This window comes from Podarcis tiliguerta (assembly GCF_965153285.1).
Source record: "Podarcis tiliguerta genome assembly, chromosome: Z".
Classification (NCBI taxonomy): Eukaryota; Metazoa; Chordata; class Lepidosauria; order Squamata; family Lacertidae; genus Podarcis; species Podarcis tiliguerta.
Genome location: NC_139553.1, coordinates 11,387,825 through 11,401,501, shown reverse-complemented (window position 1 = coordinate 11,401,501; position 13,677 = coordinate 11,387,825). Strand labels below are relative to the sequence as shown.

General features: G+C 43.7%; 1 protein-coding gene across 5 annotated transcripts in view; it reads left to right on the top strand.

Annotated features, from left to right (window-relative positions):
* MVB12B (multivesicular body subunit 12B) overlaps positions 1-13,677 on the top strand; it is a 103,698-nt gene that overhangs the window by 21,127 nt on the left and 68,894 nt on the right. For all 5 annotated transcript variants that reach the window (XM_083423984.1, XM_083423983.1, XM_083423982.1 and 2 more), the window contains exons 3-6: positions 8,248-8,355; positions 11,173-11,269; positions 12,173-12,302; positions 12,501-12,623. In XM_083423984.1, coding sequence (XP_083280110.1) covers positions 8,248-8,355; positions 11,173-11,269; positions 12,173-12,302; positions 12,501-12,623 — 458 coding nt within the window. The remainder of the gene's footprint in view (positions 1-8,247; positions 8,356-11,172; positions 11,270-12,172; positions 12,303-12,500; positions 12,624-13,677) is intronic.

Here is a 13,677-nt window from a genome sequence, read left to right as displayed (position 1 = left end):
GCTTAATCTAAGCACCAAAATGAATGGGCTGCTTCGTTCTCTCCCCTTCTGGTAGCCTCACTGATGTTAGGAGATACAGAGGGGTTTCACTTGTTCACGTGCTATGAATCTGAATCAGTTGAACCAACAGAAGGATGTTGCAGATTCAACAGTTTTGCCCCAAGTGATTCCTTACAGGAAAGCAGTAAGGGAGGTAAAAGTAAATAAAGACATGTGGTTAAGGGTTAGGCCAGCACTGCCCCACCCCCGGCTCCAAGAAATCTCCCCATCTCCTTTCCAGAATGTTGTCACATCCATGTTGTTGTTTTAAGTTGGGTGCCAGTTGGGTACAAAATATGGATTTAGGGGGGAGAATGGTGCACTTGGAAAGCTGATAATGTGCAGCTTGAAAAAAATGGGGAGGGGTTAGACGTGTTAGGTGTATGTATTTATTAAGCACTTAATTAACAGGTAAATGGAGGGACAGCATGTACAGGAATTATATCAAGGTAGACTTAAGTTTCCATACTTAAAATGCTCAAACCATATTGAAACACCTTCTTTCTGGCCAGAACCACCTCTTCTTCACCTTCAAGCAGGTGATGCTCCATTGCATCCTTGTAAATACCCTTAAGGTGCTCCTTTTCTTTGGCGCCTTTTAGTTCCTGAACCAAGGCGGATTCATCAGTGAGTCATCACTGCACTGGCCCTTATTGGTGGTTGCTCCCAGATCTTGGAACTCCCTCCCTCCCTTGGGAAGCTAGACTGGCTCCCTCCTTGTCCTGCTGGTGGGTGAAGACTTGTTTAATTCCAACAGGCTTTGTGGAACTGACTGTTTTTAAGGAAACAGCTTTTAATACCGCTGTACTGTTTTTTTACTACAATTGTACCTTGGAAGACAAACTGAATCTGTTCCAGAAGTCCATTTGACTTCCAAAACGTCCGAAAACCAAATTGCAGCTTCTGGTTGGCTGCAGGAAGGTCCTGCAGCCAATCAGAAGCCGTGGAAGCCCTGTCAAACGTTCGGGTTCCAAAAGAACGTTCGCAAACCGGAACACTCACTCCCGGGTTTGTGGAATTCGGGAGCCAAAACAGGTTACAGGGCATTTGACAACCAAGGTACGACTGTATCTGCATGTTAATGGATTTGTTTTCCTAGTGTTTTGATTCTGTTATAGTTTAATTACTTTTTAACTCCTACCTTTTATATATTTTTAGCTTTCTGTAGTTTATCCATGTTGTTTTAATTTTTGTAAAGCATCTTGAATCCTGGTCCGGGGATTCATAATGCTAATAATAAATAATGCTAATAATAATGATGAGAGATAAGAGTTACCTGCTGCTGTGGAGGAATAATAATAGGAATAATAATATATTTCTTATACCGCACCCATGTGACTGGGTTACCCCAGCTGCTCTGGGCGGTTTCCAACAAAATATAAAGGGACAAAACAAAACATCAAAAGCTTCCTGAAACAGGGTTGACTTCAGATGTCTACAGAAAGTCATATAATTGTTCAACTCTTTGACATCTGACGAAAGGGCGTTCCACAGGGAGAGCTCAACTACCAAGAAGGCCCTCTGCCTGGTTCTCTATAACTTCACTTATTGCAATGAGGGAACCACCATGGATACATAGATGGGGAATTTGCGCAGTTGGAAAATCTGCTTTTAAAAACAAAAAAAAACACTGATCGCTAATATACAATTCAATCAATCAAACTCATAGGAGATTGCTCGACTGGAATTCCCTTTCCGATCTGGGGAATGGCAGTGTGCTGTAAAAAGTTGCCTGACAAGTTGGTGGAGAAAGTAGTTAGATGAGCAAAAGCTCTGTTGATTCACTGATGCGTGATATTCCAACCCACCCTTTCCCCCAGGCCCTACACAAGTTCCATAGCTGCAGAAGCGGATACAAGTGAAAAAATTCTTCTCTTGTCAAATGCAAATGCTGCGCCTTGAATTGCTGTGACCTGCCCTAATATTTGGCGCACTGAAGAGGCCTGCAGATTTTTGTGGCATTCTTAGTGATAGGTTGGAGGATATCAGGTAGCATTCCCTGAGTGGGGGCCATGCTTTAGAATTACAGTGGTACCTCAGGTTTCATACGCTTCAGGTGACATACGCTTCAGGTTACAGACTCCGCCAACCCAGAAATAGTACCTCGGGTTAAGAACTTTGCTTCAGGATGAGAACAGAAATTGTGCTCTGGCGGCACAGCAGCAGCAGGAGGCCCCATTCGCTAAAGTGGTGCTTCAGGTTAAGAACAGTTTCAGGTTAAGAACAGACCTCCAGGACGAATTAAGTACTTAACCCGAGGTACCACTGTATATCAGTGCTTCTTTCAGGATAAAAAATGAGGTGCTGGTACACGTGATAAAAAATGCTGTGATTTCCAGCACAAAATGGCTGCCATAGGCAGCAAAAACGGGTGACAGTAGTATGTACCAGCAAGTATGTACCAGCACAAAAACAGCACGATTTCAAATACCCAGAAGAGAGAATGGCTACATGATGTGACCTTTTATCCGAGGAGCTCAATGCTAATATACCATTCAATCAATCAAAAACATAGGAGATTGCTCGACTGGAATTCCCTTTCCGATCTGGGGAATGGCAGTGTGCTGTAAAAAGTTGCCTGACAAGTAGTACACACTACTTCCCCTCTTCATTTTATCCTTGCAACAACCACGTGAGGTTGGTTGGGATCAGAGACAGAAACTGACCCAAGGTCACCCAATGGGCTCTGTGGCTGAGAGGGAATTTGAACCCTGCTCTCCCAGGTCCTAGTCCCACACTCTGACCACAGCACCACACAGGCTGGAGCTGGAATGCAACCTGGAAGTACTTTATAGGATGCCTGGGTCAATGGGAGCCAATGAAAAGAAGAGTGACCCTGCCAAAATCAATGACTGTTTTCAGTGATCTTCCTCTTCCAATCAAAATCTTCTTTAGACATGAAGTCTTCCATTTACTAGAAAACGGTTTGCTATGCTAAAGCTATTGGTATTTTGTAGACAGGACCTCCTGCTTTGTGTGTGCGCGCGTGTTAATTATTTAAATGGCATGTCCTTAAAAACCATTAACAAGTCCCCAAAGATAAATACAGGAGCCTCTTTTCAAGCTATAGCAGGAAATGAAATGACTTGTGGCTTCTGTTAATTATCTCAAATTGTTAGCAAGAAGGGCGGCTCCCTTGAAGCTTTTAATTTATCTGTTGAACTTGGAGGGGCTAACAAACGTTTTGTGCAGTGGTGGCAGAGGAGGAAATCTGTGTGTCTGTTGTATAATTTTCAGCGTACAGATTGTAACTTAACCTGCGTGTATCTGTGGTGAGGGAAGTGAGATGGTTTTGACAAGGACTGGTGCAGCTGGGGTTTAAATAGCTTATGTATGTGTGTTTTCCTTGCACATTTATGAACACTTATTCTATATTTGAAACCTTAGAATTCTTATAACAAGGGGAATAGAGGTCCCCTTGCAGCTCTCATTACCTTTAATAAACTGCAGCTCCCAGCATGCTTTGGGGGAGCCATGCATGCTTTAAATGTGTGTTGTGACAGTGGCTGTATTGGTATCTGTTTGTAGTATGGCACATAGAAGGGCCTTGTGAATGTGGCCTCAATCTGTGGGGTGATAAAGAGCTACTTAGACTTGGCTGCTGTTACTCATTTCTTAATTGCTCCTTCTCTCAACTTCTTAGTCTTTTACGTTTGCCTTGTGATGAGGTTCCTTTAAGTGTCTTCTTGCAAGCTATCCTGCTCAATTCCCTTCAAGTAATTAAGTAATACTCCATTTAAAGAGGAAGGAAGGAACCGGGAGTTTAAGGACACAATTATTTCTCTTGGTGCAAACCTTCTGAGTTTAATTTCTCTGACACGTGTCCTGAGGCTGAAACTTCAGCACTTGGGGCCAAATGTGACCTTCCAGACCTCTCTACCTGGCCCTAGGGATTCTCCCAGCCTATATGTCATCCTCAGCAACACCCCTGTCTCAAGGCCACATCTCTCACTGGCACCAGCTGACCTCATATCTTCCTTTGGAATGTGTCCTTTAAACTTTGATTATGCCCCTTTCATCTCTGGATTGTAGATAGAGGTGTGTGTGTGTGTGTGTGTGTGTGTGTGTGTGTGAAATCTAGGCTGCTGTACAAAGGTAAAATCTGCATTCATTGTTTTTGCCCACATTTGTATCTGGCCCTGTGTACAACCAGCATGTGGCCCCCAGAAGATTGCTCAGGTGAGAATGGGGCAGGATTTTTTCCCTAAAGATATTTTAAAAGTACTTTCTGAACACCTTCAGGTTCTCCTGAACCTGCTGACAGCTTCCTTTTTCTGTGTGGATGGCACAGTTTTGGAATAATAATAATAATAATAATAATAATAATAATAATAATAATTGTTGTTGTTGTTGTTGTTACATTCCACTTTTCTCCCAAGTTGAGATTCAAGGTGGCTTCCAATATTTTAAAACATCATTATAAAATAAAAAGTAATAAAAACAAACTGGGTTAAAAACAATAGTCAAAATGCATCTAAGCACATTCAGAGCCAGCAACTAGTACAGTGGTGCCTCGCATGACGAAATTAATTCGTTCTGCGAGTTTTTAAGTCTTGTGAATTTTTTCGTCTTGCAAAGCACCACTGTGTATTGACGGTTTCCCATAGGAATGCATTGGCGGTTTTAAAAAAAGGCGCAAGACGTTTACGTCTTGCGAAGCAAGCCCATAGGGAAATCCGTCTTGCGAAGCAACTCAGAAAACGAAAAACTCTTTTGTCTTGTGAGGCATTCGTCTTCCGAGGCATTCGTCTTGCGAGGTACCACTGTATCCAGTAGCCCAGTGGCCAGCATTGCCTGCACCTTAGTTTTCAAAGGCCTGTCTGAATGGGAAGGTCTTCTCCTGCCAGTGGAAGGATTCCAAAGAGGGAGCCTGTCTAATGTGTCATGGGAGGAAATCCCACAATGTGGAAGCAGCCATCAGGCCAGTGGCCCATTTGGTTCAGCCTCATGTTCTCACAGTTGCCGACTGGATGCCCCAATGAGAAGCCTATAGGCAGGACCTGAGTATACCAACTTTTCCCCCACGGGATTCCTAGCATCTGGTATTCAGAAGCATGCTCCCTTTGGCAGTGGAGGCAGAATGTTGCCATCATGGCTAGTACCCTTTTATAGCTCGATCCTCCATGTTTCTGCTTAACCCTCCTTTCAAACCACCCAGGTTGGTGGCCAGCACTGCATCTTGTGGAAGCAAATACCATAGTTTAGCTGTGGAATGTGTGAAGAAATTATTTCCTCCTAAATCTTCTAACACTCAGCATGCTTTATCTCTGTTGGAGTGGTTCTACATTGGCAAATGCCCCAGACCCCTTCTTTATGCTGGATTATTCTAGTTTGGGATTTGGCTGCCTCTGTTTTTACAGAACGGACTTCACCCCTTTTATCCAAGGAGGTGTTTGATCACAAACTTTATCTGCATAGAAATGTAATTGTGTCATGTCTTGGGTACATCTTGCAGCAAATATTTTCCCTTCAAAGTGGTTTTAGGGGAGGAAATTGTGGGGAGGTAAATGAACTTTCTCTTTTACTGGGTTTTTTTCTTCTTCTTCCTTTTACTTCCTTGCAACCAGCTTGGGAATTTTCTTCTTTTAACTTCAAGTGTTGTAAACCAGGGTTTCCCAAACTTGGGTTTCCAGCTGATTTTTGACTACAGTTCCCATCATACCTTACCACTGGTCCTGCTAGGTGGGGATGATGGGAGTTGTAGTCCAACAACAACAAAATTCACAGGAGTGCAGTTTCTTTCAGGAAGTGTGAAATAGGTGAGTTCACATGGAAATAAAAGGCACGGACCAGATTTCTCTTGCATTCCAACTCTCGTTGGCAGCAGCTCCCCAGGGTTTCAGGCAGGGGACATTCCCAGCTCTACTTGGAGATGCCAGGGATTGAAACCTTTGAACCTTCTGCATGCGAAGCTGTTGCTGTTGCTCTGACCTACGTTCATTCCCCTGGAATCAAGGGAAATAAATAATCAATTGGGCGCTCAGCATTAAACAAGGAACAATCAAAACAGGAACCTTCAACTTAGGCTTATTGAAGTTTGTGTGTGTGTGTGTGTGTGTGCGCGCGCGCACACACACACACATGCACATGTGCAAAGAGAGAGACTGAGGCTTTAAAAGCCCCTCTCTGAAGGTAGTGCAAACAGGATCTTAAGACCATATGCCAGTAATTAGATTAGGCTTTCAGCCCAAACCCTCACATTGATTATGCTGATAGCAACATTACTTTAGTAAGAGGATTTTTAAAAATATCTTTTTTAAAAAAAAGAAAATGCAAACCTAGTAGCTAAAAATAGCAGAGTTGTCTAGACATGTCGTTACTTTGTAGGGATTATATAAGTTACACCATACCACTTCTGACCATTTTCTTGTGTCCCTTAATGTTATCATCTGTGTTGCTAACAAAAAGCAGTGTTGATTAGGCTGGAAGAAATAAGTATTTGCTCTTAAATACATAGTTCTGTCTCCTTAGAGTTAAGGTTAGTATAGTAGACAGACTTTGTCAAACAGGAGGAAATTCATCCTCAAAAAAGAGAAAGATAGAGTTCTGAATAAAGTATGCATCTCTTTCTCTATACCTTAGTTTTATAAGCATACTGTAGTTCTCATGGTTGCCAGTAGGGTTGACGAAAGATCAGGTGAGTGAGCAAATGGAGTGTTCCACAGCCCACACGAGCTGTTAAGGAAGGAATGGCATTTAGTGGATGGGGCTGCCTCACAGATCTCCCTTAAGAGGAATGAGTCTATAGTGACTAGACTGTTGTTCTTTTTATGAGGGGTGGGCGGAACCTGAGTTCAGATTCTTACTCTGCCACAAAGCATTCTGGGTGGCACCAACAGAATCACTTCTTTGGTTCTCACAGAAAGCCTAGATGGTCAGAAGCCTCTACTTGCCTGTAGTAGCTGCTGATTCTGACATGGGATGGTTAGCTAGAGAGTTCCACTGCAACTCCTTGAGGATTGCTACCTCGCTTCCCTTCTAGTGGAGCTGGGGTTCTTGCTGCAGCGCCAGTGGCTTATAGAGATTATTCTGCGAATTCTTCTTTCTTTCCTGCTATTGCAAAGAAGGAGAAGAGTTTCTTTGAAAAGGAAGGTGGGCATATGAATTGTCTTAAGTGAGAAATCATCCGAATGAATAAATAAAAGCATGCAAGACGAACTGGCAAGCATCAGCCGGTGTTCAGAGAGAGAGGCTCAAATGGGGTGCTGCAGTTGACAGCAGTCCCTGTCACCATCTTAAGCGATAGCTGCTACTGTTGAATGAAGGCTTCTGACAACTAAGCATGTGTTTCAGATACAGCTCAAGCTGGGCAGTCCATGCCTATCAGACAACAGTAGCAAAGCCACTTCAGTTTCTCTATCCTGTGAAGAAGCTGGTGCTGGAATCTTTATACAGTGGTACCTCAGGTTAAGTACTTAATTCGTTCCGGAGGTCCGTACTTAACCTGAAACTGTTCTTAACCTGAAGCACCACTTTAGCTAATGGGGCCTCCTGCTGCCACATCGCCGCCAGAACCCGATTTCTGTTCTTATCCTGAAGCAAAGTTCTTAACCTGAAGCACTATTTCTAGGTTAGTGGAGTGTGTAATCTGAAGCGTGTGTAACCTGAAGCGTATGTAACCCAAGGTACCACTGTATAGGGGTCAGAGACGAACACATGACTTTCTCCGGCCTATCACTGACCAGACTCTTCATGCTGGATTTGCACCATATCTTGTCAACGTGTTATATTTATGAACTCTCCGTGCCCCAGCACCAAATCTTCAAATGGTTGTCTAAACTGAAGGGTGGATTAACTGACTGCCTAGCAGGCAGTATTTCTGCCTGCATACCATGTGACCAATTTTTGAACCACAGGCCTGTAAGGGAGGACAAAGGCTTTTGTGTTTCTCCCTTTAACCTCCAAACCACCTCAAGAAGTAGTGGCTAAAGGTAGTTTTACCTTGATTAATATTTAATGTGAGGTTCTCTTTAATCAGTTGACTCGCTGGTGACAGCATTTTTAGGACACACACACACACACACACACCCTTTGCTTTTGATCCTTCTCTCCATTGGAGGAGAGAGACTTAATGAGATAATAAAAGCCTCGGGCCAGTGTTAATTAGGTGTAAAAGGTGAGCTGTGCACCTGTATTAGCTATAGTGTGCTTTACCTGTCCTCTTTTTCTCTTCCTTCACCAACTCTTGGCTATTGATATTTTTTCCAGGTTGCACAGACGGCAGATGGCTTGGATGCTGACCTCTGGAAAGATGGCCTGTTTAAATCCAAGGTCACAAGATATTTGTGCTTCACACGGACCTTTTCTAAAGAGAATGTGAGTGGCTTGCTTCTCAGTCTTGGGTGTTTGTTTCTTGGGCTGGTCAGGGGAAAAGAAAGGTAGTAGGAAACAGAACAAACCAAATTTCTATCAAGCTTTCTTTCCTGGTTGCCTGTTGAAGGTTTTTAACTCGCCACAGGTGAGCAGGTAAATGTACTGTTCACATGCTGAATTAATGTTTTGATATCCCATTGAAGGAGAAAGTGTCACATAATCTATGGATATTGTTCAAGTGATTTGTTGCTACTTTAAGACTACTACCACCCACTCCATTTTGAGTTAAGTTGTGGCCTGTTTGGCATCAGTACTGATTTTCTCACCAATATTCACACATCCTTTCATCCCAGATGTCTTGATGATGGAATAAAAGCTCACACGTTTTGCTGCTTAAGAGAGTTTTGTGGTTAAGTAGTCTAAGTGTTTCTTTTAAAATAAAAAATAAAAAATGGAAATGTAGCTTTGGCAAGTCACCCCTTTAAAAAGAAGTTTCAGCAAGGGGTATGCAGACATCTTTGCATGGGATACTGTTGGAATGGGAGGATCCTAAATACTGACCCACATGGGCAGTTTGGGAAATGCTGGCTCAAGGGCAGTCAAGTATGCGGCCTTTCAGATGTTCCTGAGCTACAGTTCCCATAATACCTGACTAATTGGCCATGCTGTCTGGAACTTACGGGAATTGCAATATAGCAACATCTGGAGGAGGGACGCGGGTGGCGCTGTGGGTTAAACCACAGAGCCTAGGACTTGCCGATCAGAAGGTCAGCGGTTTGAATCCCCGTGACGGGGTGAGCTCCCGTTGCTCGGTCCCTGCTCCTGCCAACCTAGCAGTTCGAAAGCACGTCAAAGTGCAAGTAGATAAATTGGTACCGCTATGGCGGGAAGGTAAACGGCGTTTCCGTGCGCTGCTCTGGTTCGCCAGAAGCGGTGTAGTCATGCTGGCCACATGACCCAGAAGCTGTACGCCGGCTCCCTCGGCCAATAAAGCGAGATGAGCGCCGCAACCCCAGAGTCGGTCATGACTGGACCTAATGGTCAGGGGTCCCTTTACTTTACTTTAACATCTGGAGGGCACCAAATGGGCAACCCCTGTGCTACTTGAAAAGGCTAAAAAGCGGGGTGTAACCTGCAACAGACAGTTGCAGTGTGAAGTGCTTCCTGTTCGGGAACTGCATTCCATTCCCCCTTCCTTCAGTTTCCCATTCCTGCTCATTCCACCAGCATTCCATGGCCATTGACCACACCCAGTCTTAACTGGGCTGGGCTTGCCTCCCACTCCCTGCTTTGTTCCCCTCCTCGCAAATATTTTTTTGTACTTTTACAGACATTAGGATTTCCCCCTCAAGCCTGCAGGTTCCTCCCATTTTCTGTGCATATTGCACCTTTTCGCATACATTAAGGAACGGCACTCACAGCCCGAACATCAGAGGATCTGTTGGTGTGTTCGTGAGGTTTTTCTTTCTCCAGTGCTTGATTAATCAGGGAAGACGTCAGTTTGGATTCCATGTACTGTTCCTTGTTCCAGCTGGCTTGCAGATGCTGCTCTTCTTTCTTTCCCCCCAGGAACTTTTCTTGTTTTTGGACCTTGCAACGAAATACATGTAGAGCTAATTAGCCAGATTCATTACATATGTCTTTGCTCTCCAGATAAGAGCTGTTTGCTGGATATGTTTAAACACCCTGGGTTGTGTCCAATACTAGTCCTTCTCTGAGTAGACCCATTGATATGAATGAATATAAGGTAGTTGTTTCAGATTAACTTTTGTGGGTCTACTCAATGAGTAGGACTAGCATCAACTATAACCCTCTCACTCTCCCCTAAAGTTTGTTTGATCAAAGTAGGGTTCAATGTCACAATGGTCGTGTACACAGAACGAATTTAAATCACATGACATCACCCCCCCCCAAAAAAAATTGACTCTTGGGAGTTGTAGTTTAAGGGTGCTGGGAATTGTATCACTGTGGGTAGTAAATTACAGTTCCCAGCATTCTTAGAGGGAAGTCATGTGGTTTAAATGCGTGGTGTGTATGCAGCCAGATTAGTTCCCCATTTAAATTTTGAAGGCAGCCTTTTTGCCCCTTTCCCTGTCCCTAAATGCAACCCCCACTGAATCCCAAAGTATTTGGGTAGCTTTCCACACCCCACAAGCACAGCAACACATAATTGATTAAAACTGATTTTTTTAAAAACTAAATTTCCCCCCACAACTGGGCAGCAGGTTGAGTGGAGTTGGACTAGGTGAAGAATAGAATCATAGTGAATGAATTTCTAAATCAAATAGACAGGTGGCCTCTGCTTAAAAACATCCAAGGAAGGAGAGTTCACCACTTCTCATGGGAGTCCCTTCCACTGTCACAAACAGCTCTTAATGTCAGAAGGTTCTGACAGCTGTTAGGACACCTATATCCCCCTCCCAGAGCTACAATTTCCAGAGTTCCCTGGAAAGAGAGGTTAATTGTTAAACCGTTCTGAGAATTGTAGCTTTGTAAGGGGTCTCCTAACAACTCTCAGCATACTTAACAAACTACAGCTCCCAAAATTATTTGGGGGGAAATCATGACATAAGCACAACTTAGTTGGATGCAAACCTAGTTGTCAAATTCAGCGTCCTGGGAATGGCACTTTTAATAATAGTACTGTAATAATAAAGGAGGAATTAAGTTTCTAATCCTTTTGATTGTGACAAGTTCTTGCTCCATTCGCACACTGTGTATGTGGGGCAGGTGCATAACTGCACGCTCAGTTCTAAGAATTGTCATTTTGTTTGGGTTTCATCGCCTCTTGGCCATCACTTTCCTTCTGTCTCCCAACAGAGCCACCTGGGCAACGTCTTGGTCGATATGAAGCTCATAGATATCAAGGACACTTTGCCTGTCGGCTTCATTCCTATCCAAGAGACCATGGACACACGTGAGTTGAGACTGTTGGTCTTTGCGGTGACCAGATCCTGTGCATACCCTCTTAGAGAAGTAGCTTTGTAGTGGTGACCACTTGCTGTGGGAATTATATCTGTGTTTTGTGCTTCATCCCAAATTTGCTCCCACACTATAATTTGTGTGGCTTGGATTTAGAGGCTGTGGGGAGGGGGGTCGGTGGGCTACCAGATCCCTTTGATGATGCAGTCCAGGTTCTAGGTGTGTCTCTGCAGAAAGAAAAGAAGAAGAAAGAATTGTACATGGGGTCAGGGGTTGGCCGATGTATAAAGATGCCAACATAACAAAGTAGACCTGATGATGATTTATGGACCATTTACTATCGGAAGATCTTGAAGCAAGTGACAGTAGGTAAAAATACATGAATCTTAGAATTACCAAGTTGGAGGGGACCCTAAGGGTCATTTAGTTCAACCCCAGCTATGCAAGAAGGGGTTGAACTAAATGACCCTTTACAGTGGGTTGGACTACATGACCCTTGAGTTACCTTCTACCTCCATGATTTTATGATTTGGATATTTTTATGTATTCTGAACCATTTTGAGTTTTTCACATATTGAGTGATCTATAAATCATCATCAGGGCTACTACATGAGGTTGGTATCTTTACCTATCAGGTAATCTCTGAGTCCATGTACATGAATATGCATGTAGAAGAAACATAATACGTCAAATGATTTACACAAAAAGCAAATGCTTAAAACAGCATCACTGTCCACTATTGGTATAAAAATCAGGGAGTACTACAAGGCGTGGGAGGGGGGGCGTGGGGGTGTTCAGAGGAGGGCTACACTTAAAGAAGATCTGGGTTTTGTAGAGAGGTTTGGAGCAAGAGAAGAGGGAACCTACCCCTGAACTCTCGCGCTGTGGCGTTTTGCAGAAGAAACTGCTTTCCGGAAGAAGAGGCTCTGCATCAAGTTCATTCCGCGGGATTCTACGGAGGCCGCAATTTGCGATATTCGGATCCTGGGCCGGGGCAAACAAGCCCCTCCGCAGTATACGTTCATTGGGTAAGGGTCCCATCTCCTCCTCACCCTTTAAGTCAGGAATTTTGGAACTGAGGTTTTTCCAGGTAGGAGTCCAGCATTCCCTACCAAAGGGACCCCACGCTGTTTGTTTGCCAAGACCTCCCAAGTGCTAGCATATTTGTTACCTTGACCATTGACTTGAGCTGTGTAGCTGATTGTCTTCTCTTGTCTGCTGCAAAGGGAACTGAACAACATGGGCATATGGTACCGCATGGGCAAAGTCCCCAGGAACCATGAATCGTCTCAGCCCACAACACCTTCTCCACAAGCTCCAGCTACAACGCCAGCTGCTAACCTTCCCAGGTGAGGCTCTTCTCAAATTCTCCAATGCCAGTGGGATTTTTATAGAGTTTTATACACCACTTGACAGTATAAAATAATAATGATGATGATGGTGATGATGATGTAGTTTACTAAAGCATAAAACAATGAAATTGTCAACAAGAATTTATAATTTAAAATGTTCTAAAAGTTAAAATAATAGACTAAAAATAGATTAAAACTTGCATCAGCTTTCTAAACATGTTAGCAGGTTTGTCTAAACAAGAGTGCTTTTAGCAGTTGGTGAAAAGAGTACAGAGAAGGTGCCTGCCGGATGTCAGTAGGCAAGGAGTTGCCAAGTGTGGGTGCTGCCAGACTAGATACATTCATATCTCATGTTATGTCCACTTCATGTTACCTTCTTTCAGGTTACGTCATGTGGCCACCCGGAAGTATTGGAAACGGTTACTTCTGGGTTTTGCCGCATGCGCAGAAGCGCAAAATGACGTCATGCGCAGAAGCGCAAAATGACGTCATGCGCAGAAGCTGCGAATCTCAAACCGCACATGCGCAGACATGCCGCTGCGGGTTGCGCTCTTTTGATGTTGCGAACAGGCCTCCAGAATGGATCCCGTTCGCAACCAGAGGTACCACTGTACTCAAGTTCTTACAAATGTAGAAGAAGTATTATGGGATACCTGTTAACTGTGAGCATAAGGACATAAAACAAGCCTGCTGAATCAGGCTGGCCTGATGGCTGTGGGAAGCCTGAAAGCTGGGCATTATTACATAAAATATAATCATTATTGCTACTATATTTATTTATTTATGCCCCACCTTTTTCTATGACAGGGACTCAAGACGGCTTACGGATAAAATAAGAACAGCTAAATTCATTGGGGGAACAATTAAACTGTAATAGAATAAAAAGCATTATATATATGCTAGTACTATGTACCATATCCCCACTTAGAGTACTTCAACAAGCAATTTAAAGGGTTCCTAGCAACTAGTATTCAGAGACATACTGCCTCTGACATTGTGACTAGTACAGGGGTCGGCAACCTAAGGCCCATACGCCGCAAGTGGCCCCCCA